Consider the following 25834-nt stretch of genomic DNA (forward strand, 5'->3'; position numbering starts at 1 on the left):
CCCCGATGACCAGCTCTGCAACCAGGTAGACCTCAGGCTGTAATCCGACAATGCTGTATAGGTTACCCTAGGATACTTCAAATTTCTCTAGTGCAATTTTATTCTAAATCACATTTCTTGCACACACGTTCACTTACATGCACATACCCCCAACCTTGGATAGACAGATGCAGAATCTTGGGCTGACGGTGCTCACGCTTTAGGAGAATGACACTCCTTACAGAAGAGAAGGTGCACAAGGTAGAGGGAGCCCTGTGTGCTTTAGAATCAGCCAGACCTGAGTTCAAATCCTGCTGTGCCTCTCACCAGCTGTGTATCTGCAAGCCCATCATTTAACCTGGGCCTTGCTATCCTCATCTGAAAACCGGGGCAAACAATATTCTCTTGCATGGGTTTTGTGAAGCTGGAAACAGTGCTGATGCAATGCCTGGCCTTGGGCATGCCCTCTAGAGATGGCAGAAATGCCTCCTTGCCACCCCCAGCCCTAATCCAGATCTGTCTTCAGAAGCGTCCTGTACATTAACACTTGGCCACAGTGTCCTTGGGAGGCCTCACACTCTTTGGGACTTTTGCAGTGATTAACATGGAATCCGTAGGCTGAGCTTGGAGGCGGGGCCTGTAGCTTCCCGGCAGCTTCCCCAGCCCTGGTACCTCATCTCGGAGCCCCAGCCACAAGGGGCCCCTGGGTCCATCCCCATTGCCTGAGGACAACCACATGCTCACACCTTCCCTCCCCACCAACTGTCCCGGCTCTGTTGCTGCAAGGCCGTCCTGTCTGATCGGCCAAGTCAGTCACATTTCCAGGATGATGGAGGAAAAAAAGGAGGGACCAGGACTCCAATGAGAAGTAAGGAGAGGAGACTCCACAGCAACAAAACAGGTCAGAACAATGTTTGATGCCAAAAGCTAGGCAAATATCCCAGCTTCTAGTCTTTTGAGATATTATAACATGTTGGGTCAGGGAAGACTTGAAAGTTCAACCCCCTCACTTTACAAACAAGAGGCCCAGAGAGGGTAAAGGACATGCTCAAAGTCACACAGCAAGTGAGGAGGAGGAGGGAGTCCGATCAGGCCTGCAGACTTGCCTGTGGCCACGCTCTTCCTACTGCACCAGGCTCCCCCTTAACAGGGGCTGGGTTTGAACTGGACCAGCTGACAGAGCAGAGTATCTTGGTGAATATACTGGGAGCCCTCTGGTTCTGTTTCCTTCAAAAGATCCCTGGAACCCTTCTGGCATAATAACCCTAAAAAGTATGATGCCTGACCTTTGTTTCTTCAGTGGCCTCCAAGGAGGCCATTTGTCCAGGTTCTGTGGTGGCTGCCAAGTCAGCTGATGAAGACCACATTCATGGTCTCCTGAGGTCGTTGCTTGATCTTCATTTACTGTCATAATGTTGGTGACTGCAAAGTGCTTGAAACCTACATGGCACGAGACAGGTAGGGTAAGGGGGCTGGGATATATTTAGCCCTAAACATCTGAGATCAGAATCAAAGAACTGTGGGGCTGACATGGGAACCACAGAGCTCAGAGACTCCTAGCCGCCACCCCTGGGAGTCCCACTTAGTAGGCCAAGGGTGGGGGGTGGGAGAACTCAGGAATCTTTCAAGGATCCGGATTCCCTGCCACATTGGGAACTTCTGAACTGCACCCCTTCGCTCTGTTGGGACTCCCTTCCTGCACATCCTTACAGAAGAGCATTCATTCAGGGACAGGGAGCTCACTACCTCACAAGTCAGAAACCTTCTAGCAGTAAGAGGACATGATACACCAAGCTGAAATCAGCCTTCCAGGTCCTAGTCTGCCTCCTATGGGGACACAAGTCAAATGGCTCTTCTTCCTCAGGGACAATAATCAGGCTCTACCTGAGCACACCCTTCAGACCCGACCCTCCAGTTGCTGTCCTTGTGTTGGAGGCTCCCAGTGTCCACCTGCCCTCACTAGTGAGAGATTCTCCTTGTCTAGCACGCAGGGCTCCAGATGTGGATCACTGCCCCTCCTTCTGCCCCTGAAACACCTCCCACACCCATCTTGTGATGTGGGAATATTTAGCCACTCATCCACACTTACAATGTGCCAGACACAGAATCCAAAATGTAACCACTGGACAAGACGAGTTCAATCCTCTCATTTTACCAGAAGGTCTGAGACCCAGAGAGGGGAAGTGACCTGTCCTGGATCACCCACAAGTTTAGCCCATACTGGCTGAGTCTGCCCAGCCAGAAATCCCCAGTGCACCCCACAGAAGGCAGGGGTACCAAGAACATCATAGCTGAAAGGAGGACTCCTTGGGGCCCCAGGATCACACCACAAGGCCAATCAGCAGAGGATGACAAATGCCCCCCGACCCAGCATCCCTGGCCCTGGCTCCCAGCCAGAGTAGGGTGGCTCTACCCTGACATCTAGGAAGCACTGGGGCCCTCAGTGCCTGCCACCTGCCCGCAGAGTGTGGGGGACATGGGGGCGGACAGTCCACGTCCCTCTTCCAGGTTATTTATAAAGTATTTTTGGATGAGTCAGGCACAGAGCTGCCCAGCACCAGTGGAGACTGTTCCTTTGGAAATGCTGTAAATGACCCTGGGCTCTGGACTCCCACCCTGACCCTCAATAGCTCCACATGGAAAGGTTGAGGCAGGAAGCTGGGACCAGCAGGGGTCTGTGGGGCTACTGTGATGCCCCAAGTAGGAACATGAGCCCTGGAAGGCTAGTCTTGTGGGGACAGATGGGGGAACCCCAGGCAGGAGAAGGAGGGCCTCGGCCAGGCATCCTGGGGCACAGACCACATGCCCCTTTCCAGCCAGTGAGACGGCCCAGCACCTTCCCAAACCAGACTGACAGACAGACAAGCCCAAGAAGACAGCTCCCACCCCCGTACCGCCAGGCGCTGACTGTCCCACCTCCATTCCTGTGTGTGAGGCTCTCCACCTCCGCCAACAGACCGGCTATTTATAACTCTCCTGAAAGGGAGCCGGAGCCTCCAAGCCTCTCCCAGCTTCCTGCTCCTGGCAGCACTAATCACTTCCTCAGCTGGGTGCTGCCTGCCACGGGCACCCTGGCCAGTCCGCCAGAAATAACTGCCCCTGTCAGCTTCCCACGAGGGTGGCCCACAGGGAGCGTGACCGGCCGAGGCCTGACCCCAGAGAAGATGCCCATCCTTCTGTGAGTCTGAGCTGAGGGCACAGGGGCTCCTGGGAACCTATCCTCTTCTCTGCAGCCTCAGCCACAGCCCTGGAGGGGCCGCGGGAGTAGGGATGGCAGCAGATGTGCTGTCCGCCCTCGAGGGAGGCAAACACGTAAACAACTCATTATGCAAGAAGGAGGAATGAAGTAAGTGCTAAATTAAGACACAAGATGTGCCCGGGGCCTTTGGGGCCCTGATTCTTCTTCTTTACTTTAGGTTTCTTATTATAAAACCAATTCGTATTCCTTTCATTTAAAAAAATGTAAATGCAGGTAACAAAAGGAAATTTACAGTACATTCGCTATCCAGCCACCCAAGGACAGTCTTGTGTGTATCCGAGGCCCAGAAATTTTCTAAACAGGGCAAGGTCAGGCCTCAGATCTGAGGGTCCCAGGGACCCTCAGCCTGGCTCCAAGACAGTCACTGGAGCAATCAGAATTTACAAGAAGTGGATAGAAAGATTTTAAAGCAAGATAATATGAAGATATGTAATCTGTTAGAAAGAAAATTGAAAAACTATATATCAATGCCTGGAAAATGTTTGGAAGGATACAAACCAAAGGGTTAACACTGGTCAGCCACTGGGAAAGGAGTAGGATGGGGGTGGGGAGCAGATTAAACTTTTTTCTTCTAGAAATTTCTTTATTTGAATTGTTACAATAAGCACATATTTTTATTAAAATTTTTAAATAATTTTAATCACTTTAAAGCTTTTTAAAATTGCTCAATAAATAATTTCCAAACTTTCTAGAGTGTTGTATTATCTTTGCACTCAGAACAACGTAATCTTGAGGGGAGGGTATAGCTCAGAGGGAGAGGGAGGGTATAGCTCAGAGGGAGACTGCATGCTTAGCATGCATGAGGTCCTGTGTTCAAACCCCAGTACCTCCATTAAAAAAAAAAAAAAAAAAGAACATAATCTTAAAACTAAAGGGAGGTGCAGCTGCTGTGGAAAACAGTTTGGAAGTGTCTCAAAAGTTGAACATAGAATCACCATAGGACCTTAGCAATTCCACTCCTCGGTACGTGCTTAAAATAACTGAAAATAGGTATTCTAGCAGAAACTTGCTCACAGATGTTCATAACAGCACCATCCACAACAGTCCAAAGGTGGTAACAACCCAAATGTCATCAAGGGATAAGCTGTGGTCTAACCATACAATGGAATACTATTCAGCCATAAAAAGTGATTAAGCACTGATTCACTCTACAATTTCATGTTGTCACGTTAAAGCATTATTTTAAATGAAAGGAGCCAGACATTCACATATTGTGTGATTCCTTTTATGTCAATGAGTAGAATAGGCAAATCCATAGACCAGGAGAGCAGATTTGTGGTTGCCCCGGGATGTGGGGAGGGAGGGGATGGGAAGTGATAACTTACGGTACAGGTGTTCCTCCCAGGTGATGAAAAGTTGTGAAACTAGAGAAAGGTGATGGTTGCACAACACTGTGAATGCACAAAAAGCCACTGTATTGTACGCTTCAGAGTGATTAATTGTGTTGTGTGAATTTCACCTCAATTTTTTTAAAAAGACCAATGAAACACTAAAAAACTCAATCCCTCATGCCTTCCCCACCCCAGTCCCTACCCCTCACCACCAGCCCTGCCTTTGAGGCTCAAGGAGGAAAGCCCCTCTACCTGCCCCATGGCAGGGCAGAGCAACAGGCTCCAAGGCCATGGAGAGGCAGAGGAGGGTCTGAGAGGAGAACAAATATCACTGAGTGAGAGAGGGGAGAGCAGGGTCGGGGAGATCAGGGTCAGGAAGGGGGAGGGCAGAGAAAAGAGACATCGTAGCAACAGTACGTCTATAAGGACATTAGGACTCAGGGGCTAAGTCCCATGCCCAAGGTGCGGTAGCCACTAAGTGGTCAGGCAAGGCTCCAGACAGATCTCTCAATACCGGGCCTGGACTTCTCCCTGCCCCACTGCTCCTGCTTGAGAAAGCAAAAAGAGTTGGCAGCAGAATATAGGGGACTTTGCCACCACTGCAAAAAGCTGCTCACAGCGTTGTCACCAGCTTTGGAAGCCAGTGTGATGATTATTTTGCATACAGTTAAAGCAACTTTCAGCAGCTTCCAAGCCTGACCTTAAATGCTCCCTCCGCATCTTCAGAACCCTCTGTGGCATGTTCCTGTGGCAGAGAGGAGCTGGGGGCTCAGTTCTTTCCCAAGACCCCCCAAGCCAGCCCCAGAAATGCTTAGTTTGAGAAATGAGTCTGAAAGCAGCAGCCCCGACTTCCACTCCCACCAGCTGCCTGTCACACGTCCGTTTCATCTACAGCTCTGCATCTTACAGCAATGGGACCCAGACGACCTGGTTAACACAGCCAAGACTCAGACTCCTCATCTGGAAACTGAGCCTGAGAATACCAGCCTCCCGGGGATGATTGTTAAATAAAAGTATGATGCGTCTGGCACAGACTGGAAACTGGGCTTTCTTTCCATTCTCCTTGTACCCCAGCCGCTTCCCTCTAAGGGTTCTTGTATTACCCTTGGAAGTCTGTGTCAAGACTGGTGGTCTGTTGCTCACATTGAAAACACATGAAAGGAAAACCAGTGAACAGCATCCACCCCACACTGTCTAGATCAGAGGTTCTCACACTTCGCTGCACACTACAATCCCCTGGGGAGCTTTTTAAAAATTCCAATGGCAGGCTGCACCCCAGATCAGTTAAATCAGAACCTCTGGGGGGGCAGGGCCCAGACATCAGGATATTGTAAATCTCGCAGGGGCTTCCAATGTGCAGCCAAAGTTGAGAACCAGTGATCTTGTCCAAGAAACAAGGATGCTCTCAATGTCCTGCCCTCCCCTTCTTTGCCTGCAATCCCAGCACATCTCACCAGCTCCCTGAGGTGTGGGGACACAGGGTGCAGGACAGGGACTGGGGAAGGTAAGTGAGATGACATCTAAGGAGGCTCTCATTCTCAGGTAAGAGTGGAGTGGCCACTTCGGGGCCCTGAGAAGGAGTTTTCGCTCCCTAGGCACCCCACTCCTAGGGAGGGACTCACTCTTGGGGGCACCACCCTCCACTTTCAAGACGCAAAGAGCAATGCCTCCTTCCTCCTCTCAGCCTAACCGCGCCCTGGCCACCCCAGCATACAGCTCCGGCCCCACAGTAGAAGGCTCCAAAGGGAAAAGAAGTGCAGAGGCAGCCCTACCCCCACCCCCAACTCAGGAAAACATCTCTCTTTCAACAAATCACCAAATCCTCCTCCTTCCCTGCACAGGGCCATAGTTCCAGCCCCCTGGCCAGAGCCCAGCAACTGTATACAGGCCACCTGGCTAAGAAGGTGCAAGGGAGAGAAGGTGGCCCTTACCTGCCAGCCAGCCACTGTCCTTCTCCCTAAAGTTGGCCCCCTGCCCAGGTGACAGTACAAAGATTCAGGGAAATGGCAAGGCTTGGCAAAAGCAAGCATAACCTTTCCTCCAGGTGCAGGGGCAGAGGCAGGAAGGCTGGAGATGTTTCTCCTGCCCTTAACCAGTGGGGGCCTCAGCTGTGCCCAGGAGAGGGGCTGGTGTTCAGAACAAGGCTCCATCAGAGGGCTGGAAGCTGGAGTGGGGTCCCCAGCCTTGACCTAAAAAATATGATTTCTGTCTGACCCTGCTGCCCTCTAAGCCCCAGGCTCCTATTCCTTGTGGTTCTTAAATCTAAGTGACCCCAACAAATACCTGGGGAAATTTCCTCCAGGTTCTGTGGCAGTAGGACTACATTTTGAACAAGCACCCCCATGCGACTCTGATCCAGGCAGCCCATCATTTACGAAACACTTCCATGGGTCCCAGTGCCATCACCTTAGCATCTGCTCTCCCACTCATTCCCCTACCCCCAGCACTCGCTGTAAGTCCTCTCTCGGGAAACATCTGCTGAGCGCATTCACCCTGAGGAGTAGAAGGCTGAGAAGACTTGGAGGAAGACACACTCTAACAGGAGATCAAGACCCACCGCCCTCCTCTGTGAGGCCTGCACTAACTCCTCCCATCAAAATCAGCTTAGATGTCTACTGGGCCCAGGCTGGGGAGTACTGAGTGAAGAGGACCAGGCGTGATGCCATAGAGAGTGGTGGGGACTGCAGCAAACCAGCGTTAAGTGTGCCCATCTGGGAGGGCGGGGAGGGGAGCAGCCACTTCTTAGCCCACCAGTTGTTGGAGCACAGACCATGAGTGCCAGATCTTCTGATTTGTCAAAAGAAGCCAGAAATCATATTTCTATGGGAAGTTTTCAATTTTTAAACTATGGGGGCCAAAGCAAGCATGTCTGAGAGCCAAACCAAGGTGCAAATGGGCCATTGTTTGCAGCCTGGTCTAGACAGTGAACTCCTTGGGTTGAGAGACCTTGGATTCCTCCTTCTGCCCTTGGTGCCAGCTCACTGCTCGGCACAGCGGGGGGGGGGGGGGGTGTCCCAGTAAGTGCTGTTACATGAGGGACTTCCTGCCGCACGGCACTTAGGGTCAGCCTTGTCAGCCAGCAGGGGCGGGGCCTATCTGAGAGCCCCATCCCCCCTCAGTCTCAGAGGAGGCCCCAGGCTGATGACGAACTCACTCACATCTGGTAAGGACCACTTTCAGAATCCCTGGATGTTTAGTGAGCATCCCCTGCCGTGCAGGCCTCTCTTGGGTATCCAGTTTTATCCACTCCCACCCTAAAGCCTCCCAGCCTCTTCTGCCTCCTGCCAGGACCTGAACCTAGCCCTCCAGGCCCTATTTCATAAGTCTCCCTAGCTTGCCCTCACTTCAGGCCACTTCTCAGAAACCTTTGCCTTGCGCATCCAACCCCCAGCCCCAACCCAGCTTCTCTCAGAGCAAGAGTGGACAAAGCCTCACCACTGCCCCCGGGGGAAGGAAGAGGGAGGAAAGCCCGGCCTGGGGGCCCTTGGAGGTCTCCACAGGTCCTGGACATCCCCTGCCAGGGAGGCATGTCAGAGGGCTCTGCCCATCTCAAGAAATGAAAGCACACCGTCAAGGGCGAGGTGCCCAAAGGGAGGAGCTCCACCTATCAGGAAGAGCGGCTGACGGGCTGCCTAATACTGATCAGAAAAAGGGAAGTAGAAGCAAAGGTCTTGGGGGAACTATGTGAGGTACAGGGCGTACAAGGCCACTTCAGAGGAAGTTCAAGAACACTTACTGAGTGACGTGAGGACAGGCTGGGCTGACGGAACAGGAGGTGGGGAAAGAGGTAGGGAAAGTGGGGAGGGGCCAGGGAAGCCTTCTGGAGTGATGGAAATGTTCCGTATCTTGATCTGTCTGGTACTGACACGGGTGTATACACACAGAAAAATACATAAACTACACAGTACATTTAAAGATTTATGGACTTTACTGTGAATAAATTTTACTTCAGCAATAAAAGAAAAAATAGCAATGGAAGAAAAGAGGGGAACAGCCTGTCACAGATACTCACAAATCAAGAAGCCAGAGACCTGGCACCAGCTCTTTGGGAAAGCTTAAAAAGAGGTAAGAAAGGGGCAGGGTATAGCTCAGCGGTACAGCGTGTGTGTAGCATGCACGAGGTCCTGGGTTCAATCCCCAGTACCTCCATTAAAAAAAATAAAAAGGAGGCAAGATGGCCAAAGAGGTGTCAGAACCTTGCTCCCAAATGAGCCAGAACTGATTTCTAACAGTCAGCCAGCAGGTGGCCAAGTTCAAGTACAAATACAAAACCAACAAAGTGCTCATGGAAGAAGCCTTGTAGGCAAGAAGTAACTAGGACCTTTGGAGCACACAGGCTTCTCCCTTTAAAATCCTTTGGCTTCAGTTGTCCTAGTTCATCGTCACAGCAACCTTGGGGTGGCTGTTAGGTCTCCTACTTAAAGTGGAATAAACAGAGGCCCAGCGAAGTTCAAGGACTTGCCCAAGGTCATATTGGCCAGGCCAGGACTCATATCTCAGCATGAGTTACCAAGTCTGTGCCCTTGCTTCCGCACATGCCCCTCCTAAAGCATACAGCATTTGAAAGCAATGCAGACCTGTGGATTCTTTGTCTATAACAATAGCCAATTACTAGAGACAGTCATTTTATCCAAGCTTGATTTAGGGAATAACTGGAGGGGGTTGGGGGGTGCTAGTGGTCAGCCTTTCTTCAGAAAAACCTCTGTTCTAAAGAGTCAGCAGTCAGTGTGCTGAGGTAAGAGCTGTATCTGTCTCCCTCAGGCCTGGCAGAAAGTATAACTCTATGAGATTTGTTGGAAGACAACTCAAAGAGATTTGTCTCTTCCCTTTGACAGGTTTTATAACAAATCCCAAAGAGGGCATCAACAGCTACAAAGGAAGGTATGACAATGCAGGGAGTGTTCCATCCTTTCTCCAGAACCTGAAGTCTCCTCAGATAGGCAGGGTGTGGACCCACAGCTTGAGCCAGTAGGCTGATGGTGACACAGAAAATTAGAAAGACTGTGGGGGACACTGTTAGTGCTACCCAAAAGCCATCTCCCCTTTCTCCTCACTACAGACTCTGGTTTTGTTCTTGCCCCAGAAGCTGAGTCATGGTTGGGCTAAAGCCCACACAGTAATCTCGTTTGCTTTTCATAGATTCTCACTTTCCAGGTTTCCTTTGCAGTCAAGATATAGTTCTAGTCAATGAGACATAAAGACAAACCTGCTGAAAGGCTTCTTGCTTCCTGATAAAAGAGATAGCAATTATCCTTTAATAGAAGAAACTACCCTTTCCTCCTCCTTCCTGCCTTGAATGTGCTCACATGAGGGCATGATGGCTGGAGCTGTGGCAGCCATCCTGCCATCAAAAGGTAATACACTTAGGAAAATCAAGCACAGTGAATATGGCTGAGTAGAGAGATCAATAGAGCCTGGGTCTTTGTTGACATTTTTGAGCTGTTCGTCAACTCTGGATCAGACATTGTACTGAGATAATTCAGTGTCATGATGATTTAAGCCACTATCTATTTGGGCCTTTTGTTACATGTATTCTATCTGACACAAAAGGGCAGAGGCAGATAGACACCAGCTGCAGAATTCACGTCACATGGATGAAACCAGATAAGAAGCAGGGCAGACCAGTCAAAGACCCCGAGGGCAGCAAGAGGCGAAGCTCAATGGCACCACCAGGCCAGGGAATGATTTTTCAGCACTTCCTAGGCTATCTGGCTTATCATCAACGGAAGCCTGAACCTGCTACACCCGCCCACCACTTTGAAGGTGTTCCAGTTGTCTCTCATCGGTGATTACCCAAAGCTAGTGCACAAAGAACTATTGCCTTTCACAGCTGCAGTGTTACAAGGATCTGGGGTTTTGACATATTATAACCTTGGACAGAGGAAAGAAGCTGACCTCTCTTTTCAGTTCAGCCCAATACTAAAAAAAATAGTTAGATTCGTTGCAACTGTACTCCACGCATTAATTAATAGGGTGGCTATGGAAGTTCTTTGTACTCTTTCCTGATGGTAAGTTATTGTGAACTTTTTCTATTAGAATGACCTGTTAAAGTCAGGAAGTAAGCTGCAAAATCCACATGAATTAAAGATCAGACATGAGGCTTCAGATACATTTCTTACTGTGGCAGACTCAAACTGTGTTCACACTCCTCTGTTGTCAGGGGTGCTCTGGAGGAGAAGTTGGAGGCTCACGGCAACCTGTGAGCCAATTCATCAGTAGGGAGGTTTTATCTTCAGAACATCCAACTGGGGCAGGTCAGGAGGTGTACCTCAAGATCTGCAAGGCAAGGGAGTCCAAATTCATAGCCAGCAAAAAGCCACGAGCCTGGAGACCAGTTCAGGATTTATGTGAAGGGGAAAATTTGGGCTCAGGGGTAGAGCTGAGCCCTGAAATCTAAAACCATGTAGAACAAAGCCATAGCACAAGCAAAAACAAATAGAATCATCCCTCAAGACAGATCTGCTTTACCAGCAAGTTTCTTCTTCATGCCCACCTGCATCAGGTGAGCCTGGATCTCCAGAGGGAGGAAGTATTTTGGCTGGTTAAGGACAGGTGGCGGGAGTGTGGCTGCAGTGACAGTGACAGTGATTTAGGACCCAGGAAAAATCATCACAATGGCTTTCATTTGAGAGCGTGCCATGGGCCACACGCTGTGCTCAATGTCTTTTCAAATCCTCACAAAGCCATGATTTAGGCCTTATTATATCCCCACTTAACAGATGAGAGACTGAGGCCAAGAGAGGTTGTCATTCTTGATCTCTAAAATCCCACTGCTGGTATGAGTGGTAGAGGCAGGTTTCAAAGCCCAAGCTGGGAATCACCTCTGTAACCTCAAGTCTACCCACTGGCCACCTCCCCTCCTCCTTCTCCACGAACTCTTCCCAAAGCTGGCAGCTCCCAATCTGTCCCATCCTCTCCCACCTTACAGTGCCTGTAACAGCTTGGCTGGTGCTGAGTTACTTACTGCTACCATGCAGTGATCTAATGATACCTGAATGTGCTCCTTATCTGCCAGTAGCCACGTAAGCTCTTTAGGGACCAAAACAACTAGGAATGCTGCTAGCTGCAGGTAACAGAACGCCCAATGCACGTAGCTCCTGTAATAAGGTCACTTATTATCTCATACAGGCATTCGCCTAGAGGCAAGGGTCTTGCAGGTTATGTTAATTTAGTGGCTCAACAAAATCAGGGCTTTCAGTCAGCATCCCTGATATTCTCTCGACTTTATCCACATAAGAGTCCTGCAACAGTGACTAACAGTCCACACTCACACAGTATCATCCAGAGACAGGAAGGGACCTTTGTATCCCTTGTCTGGAGAGCCATTAAAATGTTTCCTGGTCCTCCCCTGTGATACTGTGATTTATAGCAAGAAATATATATGCTTGGTCTTCATCCCTGTTCCTGGCACGGAGCTCATAGTACCCTTCAGGTTTCCTAAGTTTTAAGAGCCATAAAGGTGAAAGGAGAATCTTTTAACATTCATAATGAGTCCCTTTCAACCATGCCTGAGTTTATGTTAAAAAGGTGATTTTTGGAAAGCCCCTAGATAACCGGCCACAGGATGGGCGCCAGCTGCCAAGCAGAAGGAACCAAGTGACTGGAGAGGTGGAACTTTCAGTCCCACCACTCAACCTCCTGGGAGGGGAGAGGGGCTGGAGATTGAGATCAGTCACCAATGGCTGAGGATTTAATCAGCCATGCCTATCTGATGAGGATTCCATTAAAAAAAAAAAAAAAAAGCCCTAACTGAAGGGGTTCAGAGAACTTCCAGACAGTGAACATGTAGAGATGCTGGGAGGCGGGCACACCCAAGGAGGGTCCCTTCCCCCACACCTCACTCACCCTATGCATCTCTTCCAGCTGGCTGCTCCTGAGTTGTACCCTTTTATGATAAATGTAATCTTGTAAGTAAACTTTTCCTGAGTTCTGTGAGCCACTATAGGCAATAACTGAACTCAAGGAGGGGGTCGTGAGAACCTCCAATATACAGCCAGTGAGTGAGAGGCATAGGTAACAACCTGGACTTGCAACTGGTGTCCAAAGTTGGGTGGAGGTGGGGGAGGTGGGCTGCCAGTCTCATGGGACTGAGTCCTTAACCTGTAGAATCTGACGCTAGCTCTGGGTAGATAGTATCAGAACTGAATTGAATTGGAGGACACCCAGCTGGTGTCCCACAATCTCCTGGTGCAGGAAAAGCCCTCACATATTGGGTGACCAGAAGCATCAGAAGTGAAGTATTAAAAGTAGAGGTTCTCTCTTTATATCCCCCCTAAATACTTCTCCTATGTCTCACTGGCTCACTGGCCAGCGTTGCATCTCCCTCTCCTCCAGCTGGTTTGGGCTAATTAACATTTGGCCTTTGAACCCAGGGAAGGGGTCATGAAGCACATGGCCTCCCATACTGACTCTGAGTCAGTCTGCAGGGAAGGGTTTGATTGTGAGCAGACAGGCTAGGATCTGACAACGGGGGCCGTCTCCTTCTGGGCACATGACAGGTATTCAGTAAATGTCAGTCGTAGTGAACAGCACCAGTCACTCCCAAGAATGGTTTGAAATACCCTCCCTCACCCAACAGTAGCAATTTTAGTTATCTTACAGTATTTCAAGTTTGAAAATGTATTCCCTTTGATGTAATATGGGTACTTTTGTCCATAAATATATAAATGTATATAAATATATATATATAATATATAATGTCTTATAGGATGGGAGCAGTGTCAAGCTCTAAGAATAAGATCAATAATTATGTTAACCAATGTTTCCTTTGGCTTCTTACTAGGTGCCTGCCAGCCCCTGTGTTAGGCAGCAGAGGTTCTGATAGAGGGATGATGATTTTGTGGGAAGGCAGCAATTGACATAATAATGAAGAATGAGGGCTCTAGGGTCTACCACTTGCTGTTGTGTGACTTGAGTCGGTCCCTCAGTTTTCCCAGCTGTAAAATGGGGATAATAGAGCTCTGGCTTTGATGTTCTAGTTACCCTTGGGTTCAAATCCTAGTTCTGGCACAAACTAGTCATAACCTTAAGAAAGTCTCTTTGCCTCTTCGGGCCTATATTTCCTCATCTGTGAAATGGGGATAACAGAAGCAAACTTCAGACACACATTACTATACATAAAATAGATAAACAACAAGGACCTACTGTAGCACAGGGAACTACATTTGATTTCTTGAAATAACATATAATGGAAAAGAATCTGAAAAGAAAAATATATACGTATGTATGTGTATAACTAAGTCACTTTGCTGTACACCTGAAACTAACATTGTAAATCAACCACACTTCAAAAAAAAAAAATTTTTTTAAGGCAAACTTATCAGGATGTTGGGAGGACTAAATGAGAATAGAGAGAAAGTTCATAGCACAGAGTCATCATCCGAGAGAGCACCCAGGAGAGAAAAGGGTCTAGAGATCATAATAGACAAAGACTGGCCCCCAAATCCAAGGATGTTCATATGACAGCAGTCTTCAGATGTCTGAAGGGATGCACCTGGGAGAAGCATTAGGCTTGCTTGGTGTGAGCCACAGGGTAGAAATCCCAGGCAAGGAGATGTAGCTTTAAGGAAGATTCACCCTCTCCACCAAGAACAGCAACCTCGAGGGTAGTGACTGGGGAGACCTAGGCACTGCCAGGCAGAGGCCAGCTGAGCCAAGGACCCACTATCTCTGGGTGCTAAATGCATGACATCCAATCAAGGAAACCTAGCCCCAGCTCCCCAAAATGTTAAGGAGCTTCTCTTATACAGCAGTCTTCAAACATTGACATGCATAAAGACCACCTGGGGGCAGTCCAAAAAGCTGACTCCAGGCTCCATCCTGGAGATTCAAATTCAGTAGATCTGAAGCGGGGTCTGCATTTTCAGCAGGACCAAACTTGCGGTCACCTAGCCTAAACTCCCACCTGCTGCTGTCTCAGAACCCACAGTTAGGATCTCCAGACACAAAGAATCACTTCATGCTGAGAAAGACAGGCTCAGGGAATCTGGCACCTTGAAGGTGCTCAGAGAGAAAACCAAGCAGGTGCTAATGAATTCGGGTCCTAAATCAGGAGGTGTGGCACGCAGGCACCTCGGGAGGAGAGAAGTTATTCAATGTGATCGCTAGCAGGGTAGGGGATGAGACAGGCGGTCGCAGTGCTCTCCAACAGGCACCCACAGAGCCAGCCCTCTGCCAGAGACCTGGGGGAGACCATGACCAAGGAAGAGTGGAAGGGAAGAGTGACAGGACACCCAAATGTAGTGGGCACCACTCACCTTGAAGTCTGTGAATGGCTCCCCTAGAAATGCTCACTGCTGGGGGCCCTGAAAATGAGGCTCAAATGCACAGTCCAAAGTCTTTGGCACAGCATTCAAAGTCCCTCAGTGGCCCCCACTCAGCCTACAGTTGCCCTTTCCTCTGCGTGGCCCCTCCTGGAGCTGATTTCTTTGCAAAAAAACTGGGAATTCTGTTCCCGACCCTGCCCCTGTGTGCTGTGGCGAATCCCACTCAGCATTCAAGACCCCAGCAAACATCTCTTCTCATGTGAAACACCCTGGACACACAGGCATACAGCAATCTTTCCTCCTACCTCTGGGCCCCCCAGTACCGGGCTACATTCCAGAGCAGAACTGAATACATGCCTGTGTAGCCTCACAAGAACAGGGGACTTGTTTTGCTCACTGGTGTGTCCCAACTGTGTGGGACAGTGGCCAGCACGTAGAAGATGCTGTGTAGGCATTTGATGAATGAATGAATGAACTTTGCAAGAGAGAAGCTGCCGGCCACTTCCACCAAGTGAACCAGCGAGTCACCCTGGGACCAGTGTTCTCAGCAGGGGACACAGAGTCCCAGGAATCCCTCTCAGTTATGCAAAGCTGAGGCAAGTAGACACTGATTGCCCAGGACCTCCCATAGTCTGACAAAGACCACTGCTCCCAGTCTCCCTTGGTGTGCAGAAGGAGCAGGGGCTAAATTTGCAAAGAGACCCCGAACTCTCCTGCTGAAGCCCTGCACCCTCACAAAGGGATGTTGTGAGAAGTTCTCCAGGGAAGAGGTTTGATGCTGGCGGAGCTCAACTTGCTAGAAATCACAGCACAGGCTCCAAAGTCTGGGGGCTTGTGTGTGCCCCGAGCCCAGTCCTAATCCCGGGCCCTGAAGGCAAGAAAGGGGCACAGCTTGGAGCTGAAGCTGACTCCTTCTTAGGACTCAGCCCCTCGGGCACTGAGTCAACATGAACTGAAAGAATTAGAACTTTGGGAGCTCAAGAACGAGCAGCTCCAACCTGCCTAAGAACCAGGTCACAGCATCGCTGTGGAATCAGGCGAGGAAGCACAGGACCATCTGGGACTGGGGCCAACAGTTAAAACTCCGAAAGTTGGTGCCCCTGAGTGGACAGGGCACCCTCTCCAGGCATCTTCCCACGTGGCATTTCAAGGCACGACCAAGCCAATTGGACTGAGCAAATGCCACTGATTCTTGGATGCTTTTGGAGTGGAAAGGAGGCCTCACCAGGGACATACAAGCAAATGGATTTTTTTGCATGATTAATTGGAAAAATAAGAGCCGTGATTGCATTTTGGAAAGCTGATAATTTAGCAACGATTCAAACCATTGTTTTTAATTATTTACTTACACAATACCTATTTAGTGACGATGAGGAGAAACTGATTTTCTCTTATAAAACTTGAATACCTTTCTTTAGGTTCAAAACAATGGATTTATTGCGTGTATTTATTATAGGCAATTTTCTAAACCAGACAGCTTCCTGGGAAGCACAGACACCATTTAAAATTTAGATGCTAAAATAAATCACTTGTTCCTGATAAACAGCACTGGGTTGGCATTAATCAGTTCCATGGTAGGGGCTGACCGGGGCTGGTAAACGCAGGGGCTCGCAAAGGGCAGAACTGGGTTGGGTGGGGGTATAGTTTGCTCTATGTATACCCAGCACAGACTTATGGGAAAGAAAAACAAAAACAAAAAACTGCAGAAGTAGGTCAGCAGTGGGGAGGGGTATATGGTTTGGTTTGTTTTTTTTTATTTCCACTGAGCACATTTCTTCAGCCTGAGCCAAACCAATTAATTTAGGCCAGGGGTCCGCAAACTTTTTCTGTAAAGGGCCAGACAGTAAATATTTTAGGCTGTGCGAGCCAAGAGGCAAAACTGAACAACTGTCAGCTAAAGGGCTGCATGGTCTTTTTTCACACGTACATTTAAAACTGTGAACCCTATTCTTAGCTCTCGAGTGTACAAGACCAGGTGGTGGGATGGATTTGGTCTGTGGGCCATCGTTTGCCAAGTCCTGATTTAAATCGGGTAGTTACTGAGGGAATATGGAAACCGGGGTTCCCAGGCGCTAGATGTATGTCTTACAAAAGTGATGTTTTAGTGCCTTTATTGATGATTTCATAGCTGATAACTCCTTCAAACAATTCTGAATAAAATAATGATACTACCCGATGATTGCAGAGCACTTTTCAAATTCTTCCCCATCTTAGTTAACGCCACCATCACCAGGAGTCATTCTTAATTCTGTCCCTACCCTTCCTTCCTACTATCAGCAAGTTCTGATGGTCCAGCTCCAAAACATAGCTCAAAACCAACCACTAGACTCAAACACTTGCACACCCATGTTCATAGCAGCATTCTTCACAGTAACCCAAATACCCATCAATAGATTAATGAATGAATAAAATGTGGTATATCCACAAATGTAATATTATTCACCCTTAAAAAGGGATGAAGTTCTAATACAACGTGGATGAACCTTGAAACATCTTATGCTAAGTGAAATGAGCCAGACGCAAAATGGTAAATATTGTATGATGCTACTTATATAAATACAAATACAGTCAAATACAGAGAGACAGAAAATAGCATAGAGGTTACCAGAGACTGGAGTTGGAGGGTGGTGAAGGGCTGGAGGAGTGGGGAGTTAACAGTTAATGGATATAGAGTTCCTGTTTGGAATGATAAGAAAGTTCCGGAGATGGATGGTGGTTATGGTTACACAACATTGGGGATGTATATAATGCCACTGAATTGTACACTTAAAAATGGTTAAAATAATAAAATTTGTTACATATATTTTACCACAATTTTTTAAATTAAAAAAAATTAACACCCGCCAGCATCATCTCCCCTGCCATCACCTGTACCCAAGTGGCCATAACGTTTGACTTCTTAACTAGCCTGTCAGTGTCCCCTTTTGTCCCTTACACCGCATTCTCCTCAGAACCACAGAAGTTAGGTAACCACTTTCTTACTTAAAACTCTCCAGTTGTGTCTACCTGTGCTCCTCAAAGCGTGGGCAACAGACCAGCCACATAAGCATCTCCAGAGAGCTTGAGATGCAGAATCTCAGGCCCAGACCAGCCCATCCTATGCCCGTGCATGATGGAGAAGCACCGGGGCAGCAGACCAGTCTCAAGCCCCATTTCTCCTTCCTGCCTCCACTCTCGGGCCAGAGAAGCTCATTCCTATACCTGACTCCCTTTTCCAGCCTCCCTTGCGGCTAAGAGCCATTCTGATGAATAAGTTAGCAGAATCTGCTGTGTACGTAGTTGTGATGCCTAGAATGGCTGCAGCCACTTACAACCAGCGGGGACAGGTTGGAGGTGGCAGACTGTCAGCCCAAACATCATAAAGCCATTGAACTAGTTATCAACAGCCATCTGGCTGCAGGCTTCTTTTCAAGTAAGAAAAATAAACTTCTGTTTGTTTAAGCCATGGCTGGTCCAGTTTTCCTTAACACATGAATTTCTAACTGATACAGCCAGGTTCCCATTGCCCTGATATTAAAATTCAAACTTCCTGCCAGTGCCCACACGACTCCCTCAGCCTGAACCCCTGGGTCCCTGTCATACTGCACTCCCCTCCACTTACCACACTCTGGCCACCCGCCAGACCAGCATCACTCCCTTCACGGGTAATATTCTTTACATCGTTGGCTCTTTCCATCAACAGGCTCCAGCTCCAAGTGTCACCTGCTCAGATGGCCCCTCTCTACCAACCCACCTGAAGAATAGTGAGTCTCATCACCTGTTTTATTTTATTCTGGGCACTGAGCACTATGAGAAATTATCATACGTGCTCATGCATTGACTGGTTTATTGTATGTCTCCCTACCCAGGCCCCACGCTAGAGTTTAGATCCCCCGAGGGGGACCAAGGCAGGATCTCACCTGTTCTGATCACTATTGTACCTCTGGTCCCTAGAAGAGTGGCCAGCACCAGACAGGGGCTTGATAAATCATAGCTTATTGAATAATGGATGAACTTACCAATGCTTACCACGCCCCTTATTCAATTAGTTCTAACCACTATGACATAATCAGGATAAACGTATTTGAAACCATTTTGCTGGTGAGCAAAAGGAAGTCCAGAGAGGTAAAGTTGTTTCTTGCTGATAAATGACAGGTACGTCCAGGTCGTAACCCATGAAGTGGACACAGCAGGATCCAGTCCCAGCCTCTGCTTTACCTGCTACGTGACCTTGAACAAGTCACTTAGGCCCTCCCAGCGCAGTCTCCACTTTGAAAGCAGGAGTGACAGTACTTTCCACACAGGACTAGAGGATTAAAGGGAACAGGTCAGAGACAGCACTTGGCACAATGCCTGGCACAGAGTAAGCACTATAAACCCTGAAAACAGATACTTACTCTCATTGCTAGTTCACAGTCACGATTCACGGACATCTGTAATGATAGGTCATAATTATTATGTTAGCTCAGGGATAATGAGTGCCACAGCCAGGCTGCACTCACTCAGGTCCTGACCTCAGACCTCGCACGCCTGCCACAAGCGCCCGCGACCCCCAGCACGGTCCTCACTCTCTAGACTCTAAGGCTACATGCAAGCCTGCATCTGCATCTCTGTTTGCTCAGGGGCAAGTGGCTCTCTGAGCTCCAGACCTGTGATGGGCACAGCCGAGGGCAGCTGTGGGCTCTGTGAAGCTCAGCTTGGCTCTGCTGGCTCTGTGGCCTCGGCTGGTCCACTCCTACTCCCCCCGGGAATGCACCTCTTCACTATGGGGTGGTGGAGCGCATGAGGTTTGGCTGACTGTGGGACCTTGGGCAAGTTGCTGGAAGCTCTATTGTGCGCATTAGAATCTCTGCCAGGAACAAAGAGAGAGGTGGGACTCCACTCAGACAAACTATCACTTCCTGAGTGCCTACTGTATGCCAGCTACTCTTCTCCATGGTTTACCCATATCTCCATTGTGCAGATGAGGGAACAAACAAGACAAAAAGGTCTCGTTCAAAGTCACACACTTCGGTAAGTGTGGGAACCAGGTTTAAATCCAGGCAGCATGATTCTCACACCTCCTCCCCCTGGCTCCATCAGAACTCACTGGGCTGAGCACCCTATGATCCACCTAACTGCCATCCCCAGCAGGAACCATGGGCAGGAAAGGGCTGAGAGCCTGCGGGAGAGGAGGCTGCACCCTTGGGCTTTGATCAGCCATGTCAAGATGTAGCATCTGCTGCCCCAAAGGTCAGGCGGGCCCCACTTATGAGATCCCGCCAATGGATGTGGGAGCCACTAATGAGGCCATCGTGACAGACAGAGGCCAGCATGCCAGCTCTTCCCTCCATCTCTCACGCCAGGGGCATGGTGAAGGGCCTTGGGGAGGGGCAGTGGGCCCTGTTGGGACCAGGTGTTCTGGGTTCTTGCCATTCCTTGAAAAGTTCTGTCCTGGTTCCTTCCTTACTCTGTCCTTTTTCCTCCTCTGACCGCCTGAAGGCTCTCACAGAATGCCACTCTTAGAAGGACTTGAGAATTGTCTAGTCCATGGGTTTTCAACAGGGAGTAGTACTGTTCCCTAGAGATGTTAGAAATGAGCAGGGTTGTTTTGGTGATCACAACTTCTGGAGGTACTACTGGCATTTCATAGGCACGACCGAGGGATGTCACATGTCCCGCATTGCCTTAGAACAGTTCTGCACAGTGAGGAATGGCGCCACCCAAGATGCCACGAGCGCACCCACCCTCCACCACCAATTTCTACAGAAGAAGACACTAAAGTTCAAGGGGGAAAAGTGATTCAGTCAAGGTCACAGTGGCAGAAACTGCCAGTTGCCTACCAATTTCCCTTTCCCCTGTCCTCCTGAGAAAAGGAAACTTACACGTAGCTGAGTGCAACCCAGCTCAGAGATTCCACGTCCCCACTTCCCCAGCAGCTCTGTGTGAGCCATATGCAAGGTTCGGCCATGGGATGAAGGAGGTATGTTGTGTAGGACTGCCAAGAAGTCTCTGGGAAGGGCAGGGTATGCACTGCCTCCTCTTGCTGCCTGAGATGCAGATGGAGCCCTCGCAGCCCTCGCACTAAGGATGGAGGAGCAGCCAGATGGAAGGCTTCTGAGGCCCAGCCAAACGTGGAGCCACCAACCCAGCCCTGAACTACCTGCCTTCAGATGCCTGATACGTGAGAGAGAAATAAACTCTTTTTAAAGCTATTGTTACTTGGGAGATTTTCCTAATAGTTGCAACTAAATTGATATAGTCGTGTAACTGGTTCAGATTAACATTCGTCAAACATTTCTGGGGCCTCTAATGTGTCAGGCAGCACACTGGGCATTTTCACAGGCGTTATCTTCTGAGATAATCTTAGGAACTCTGAGTCTTAATCCCATGATGCAGATAAACTTGAAAAAAAAAAAAGCAAAGACCTAAAAGAGGAAGTAACTTCCTTATCTGTGGCAAGGAATGAGCAAGTGGCAAAGCCAGGACTGAGATCAAACCTCCTAACTCCTTGACCATTGCTACTTCTGCCCATGGCAAGAGGAAAACTGGGGCCAAGAGAGTGGCCATATGAGGGTGGCACTACTCAGCCGGCATGATGAGGACAGATGTGTTCTTGGCCAAAATGGGGCTCTTTGTGATAAAAAGAAGCCCAGGAAGGCAGCAAAGCCTCTCAGTGGATAAGTCCTGGGTTGCTGTTTCTCGAGCAGGAGGGTCACAGTCACTCATTCTTCATGTGAACTTCTGGTCATGGTGGACAAGGTAATTCAGGCCAGTTCTCTACTGAGGACAGTGAAAGAAAGGTGAGCCCCCCCCCCCAAAATTGGAAAAAAAATCTTGAAAACAACAAAGGTGACAAACTGCTGAGGAATTGCTGGGCTAAGATCCGGGAGAAGACAAAAGTCCAAAAAAAGAAACCCAGCCTATAAAGCTGCTCTTACCAGAGGACACCTGCTTTCCCAGGAGAAGCAGGTACTGGAGCAGGAGCTGCACTCTGAGTATCCCCTCAGCACTGGAAGGAAAGAAGCGAAAACCCAGAGCTTGTCCCAGGCGGGAACTCTGAAAGCCCTGCACAGTGGTGGAACTGCAATACGCTAGCTGGGGTGCAGAGAAGTCAGGGAACAAACCTGACATGAACCAGCCCTTGTACAGACTTGCACCCTGGTCTCTTACCAGGAAATACCAAGCCTTGAAACGGAATTGTGGTGGTCCCAGAATAACAACACCCCTAAGCATATGCATGAAGCAAATAAAAATACTTCCTGGATTTTGAATCCAAGGCTTCGAGATAGTATTCTAACATCCATGAGAAAAGCTGAGGGAAAAATAGACAGTAGAGACAGACCCAAAAGTACATGAAGTATTGGTATTATCAGATGCAAGCTATAAACAACTACGCTTACTATGTTTAAAGAAATTAAAGGCCAAATTTAAAAAAATCTGGCAGGGAGTTAGAATCTGTAAAAAGTGGTGATCAATCCTGTCATTCTATGGGACCACCTGGAGACTGGTTTTGTGTTTAAAATAAAAAATTTGTGATGTAGATTGTGAGTGAGAAGTAGAATGCTTTTGTTTGGTAAACACAATTTTTACTTTTTGTTAAATATTTTACTGAATTTGAACAATATCTTTAAAATTGAAGTGCATTCTGTGTTTCAAAATTAAAGAAAAATCAATAATTATTGATTATTACATGATTATTAGTCAAAATAATTGTCATGTTAATAATTCTAAGATGGCCTCCAAGATTCCCACCACCCACAATTCATGACCTAACTAATCCCCTCACCTTGAGTGTGGGTGGAACCAGTGAATATAATGGAATATGATAGTCAGTTGATTTTGAGTTCATCAAAAGGGATATTATCCTGGGTGGGCCTGCTCTAATCAGGTGAGATGAGACAGCAGAAAGCTCTCTCCTGCCAGCCTTGAAAAAGGAGACTTGATGAATTCCCCATAGCTACAAGGAAATTAACTCTGCCAAAAACCACATGTGTTTGGAAGAGAACCCCAAGCCTCAGAAGACCCCACTGCCAGCTGACATCCTGATTGCAAGTTTGTGAGACTCCAAGCAAAGGACCCAGCTAACCTAAGCCTGGACTCCTGACCCACAAAAGCTGAAATAATAAATACATGTGTATTATTTTAAGCTGCTAAGTTTGTGGATATTTGTTACAGCAGCAATAGAAAACTAATGCACGTGACTAAGGCCCCCAGCCCCCCAGGCAGAGCTGGATGAACACACCCTAGTCCTCACACTACGCAGGAATTCCTGTCACTGCTTGCAGATGCTGAAATAGAGAAGTTACATGTCCCAACCAAGATCACAGCTGGCAAGTGACTAAGTCAGGCTGGAAGCCAGGCCTGTCCAACTCTAGGGCCGCCAAGGGTTTGCTCCGAGAGGATCCTGCAAGTGGCTAGTGAATGCGACACCCTCCATGCTGTCACTGGCAGGTCCTATGGTGACTTGCAGTGATTTCTGGTGACAATAGGAGCCCACCACTAAAAAGGGTGTGTGGAGGAAGCGGTTCCCACTCCCAGACTGGCCCCACCTCAACCCCACCTAGTCACCTAGGTGGGCAGTGGAGACAAGCCTCCAGCCTTTGCCTTTCTCAGCCCTCTGTTTATGTCCTTGACATCATGTTAGCAATTACTCCATTTGGACATCTTGCCTGTCCCAGCCTTCCCACTTGAATGTCAGCCATATGAGGGTCCACACTTGACATGGGCTCCCAGTGCCTGCTAGGGTGCTGGGCACATAGTAGGCATTGAATGACATTTGCTGGACAGATTTTGGTGCAAAAATATGATGACTTCTGTTCCTCCTCTGGATTCCTTTCACTTTCTTTCCCATGGCCCCATCTCCTGAGATGGCTCCCTCAGGGAGAATGAAGCTCCCACCCTTGCCAGCTCCACTCCAGATCATCCCACTCCACCCCACTGAGGACGTCCCAGGACATGAGACCCCCTGCCTGAAGGGTCCCAGGTTCCCAGAAACAGCACCTGCTCCCTCTGCTGGCAGAAGTGGGCAAGTGCATGGAGGTCCCCGATGCTGGAGATGCTGGAGATGCTGGAAATGCTGCGAAGACAGGATGGCAGGGCTCAGGAGAGCTCCCAGCCAGAAGCCCCTGAGCCAAGAAATCGGTGGGGGTAGGGAGGGTACTGGGGGAGTCAGTAGCCTGGCCTGAGTCCTGCCATAGTGAGGGGCCTCCTGCCCTGAGGCTTGAGGGCCTTGGCCTCAGCCTTACCCACAGGGCTGGCAAAGCAGCAAATGCCTCTGATGCTCTGTCTTTGCCAAGCAAGGCCTGGATGGGAGACCCCAGACCAGGAAAGGAGATACTGCTTCCCCCGGGAGAGCACATTACGCAGAGGGAAGTCATGCCCCTAGCAGCCCAGCCCTGAGAGCTCCCCAGTCCCACCCCATGATAAGAAGAGCGAGCACCGCACACCTACTACACGCATAGCTCATCTGTCCTTGCAGGGAGGGTATTATCACTTCACCATATAGATGAGAAAACAGGCACAGAGAAAGTGGTGGAGTCAAAATTCTAACCCAGGTCAGTGTGAGTCTGAAAATTCCTGCTTTTTATATGCCCTGTATAGGTAGGCCTCATATATTATCTCTAATCCTACAACCAAGGAGGCCCTATTACCCAAGATGGTCATGTGTGGCTTCAGAGCCAAGGCTGGCTTGGGTGTGACTGAAGCTGGGCGGTGCCTCAGTGGGGAAGGACTTCCTAGAACCAAACAGCACTATGGTACCTCCTGGCTGGGTGACCTTGGGCAAATCACTTAGCCTCTCTGAACCACTGTATTCTCATCTGTAAAAGAAACATAGCTTCTGATTTAAAAAGTGGTTGTGAGGGGTTAGAGATCATGTGTGTCAAGTTCCCAGCACAGGGCACCTAGGCATAGAACAGCTGTTACTGCTTGGGGTTACTGTCATGTTATTGCATGTGCCTGTGTCTGATGTTCCTCTCTTCCCTCAGGTGGGCTGGCCTTAGTGACTCGCCTCTAACGGATAGAATACAGTGAGAGTGATGGTGTGCAACTTCAGAGGGCAGGCGAGGAAAGGCACTATGTCTCCTCCATGCTCGCTTCTGGATCACTCACTCCAGAGAAGCCAGATGCCACGTCATGAGGACACTCCACATGGCCTCCAGCCAGCAGCCACATGCACGAACTAGGAAGCAAGTTCCCCAGCCCCAGTCAAGCCTTCAGATAATGGCAGCCCTGGCCAACAACTTGATGGCAACCTCATGAGACGTCCCAAGTCAGAACTACCCATCTAAGCGTCTAAGCTGCTGAATTCCTGACCCACAGAAACTGTACAGATCATAAATGTCTGCTGTTTGAAGTTTGTTGTTTATTAGTTATAAAAACATAACTAATACATTGTATAATCAGCATCCTTGGACCAGCAATTGCTTTGGGGTTGAGCTGCCTGAGTCTCCTCCCCAGAGCTGTGGTCACAGAGAATCTGCATTGAAGAGGGTCCAGGCCCTGTGGAGCTGGCCATGAAAGAAAGAATAACTAATACTGACTGAGTGTTTGCTATCTGCTAGGCGTTGAGCTAATAAACACTTTATATTTACCTTCCTAAGAAAAATCTCAAGAGGGAAATATTATCACCCTCACTTAACGGCTGGGGAAACTGAGGTGACCAAAGTTTGAGTAACCCACCCAAGATGACCCAGGGCAGCAGCAGAGCTGGGATTTGAATCAAACTCCACAATTTTCCAGCTCCCAAAAGAACTGAGTGGCCCCTGAAGGGCAGTGGCTCAAGGGCCCATTTCCTCTCTCCTGTCGCGCTCCCAACCCCCAACCACCACCACGGCCCACTTGCACTCCTGTGAGGGTGACTAACACGGGTTCTGGAACAAATCTCACCTAGCCTGCTGCCCCTTAGCCCCAAGGCAGTGCCTCTGCCCTCTCCCTGCTGTCAGCTGAGCCCACCCATCACCTGCCCCAGCGCACACAGGTCACTGAGCACATTCATGGTGAAGGGTCCCTCCAGGTCATCCAACCTAGCCCCCCACCCA

At 48.9% G+C, this 25834-nt stretch overlaps 1 protein-coding gene across 6 annotated transcripts in view; it reads right to left on the reverse strand.

Annotated features, from left to right (window-relative positions):
• GOLGA7B (golgin A7 family member B) overlaps nt 1-25834 on the reverse strand; it is a 62875-nt gene that overhangs the window by 28601 nt on the left and 8440 nt on the right. For 3 of the 6 annotated variants that reach the window (XR_012510189.1, XM_074373808.1, XM_074373809.1), the window contains exons 1-2: nt 2896-3073; nt 1266-1419 (exon numbers count right to left, since the gene is read on the reverse strand). The exons of 1 other annotated variant lie outside the window; for it this stretch is intronic. Coding sequence is in view for 1 of the 5 variants with exons in the window: in XM_074373808.1 (XP_074229909.1) it covers nt 1266-1346 (81 nt within the window). In the remaining 4 variants the exon portion in view is untranslated. Of the gene's footprint in view, nt 1-1265; nt 1420-2895; nt 3074-10688; nt 10846-19031; nt 19120-19210; nt 19247-25834 lie in introns of those variants that run through there. 2 more of the 6 variants (XM_074373810.1, XM_074373811.1) reach the window with 2 other exon arrangements.

The sequence above is a fragment of the Camelus bactrianus genome, chromosome 11 (genome assembly GCF_048773025.1).
Source record: "Camelus bactrianus isolate YW-2024 breed Bactrian camel chromosome 11, ASM4877302v1, whole genome shotgun sequence".
NCBI lineage: Eukaryota > Metazoa > Chordata > Mammalia > Artiodactyla > Camelidae > Camelus > Camelus bactrianus.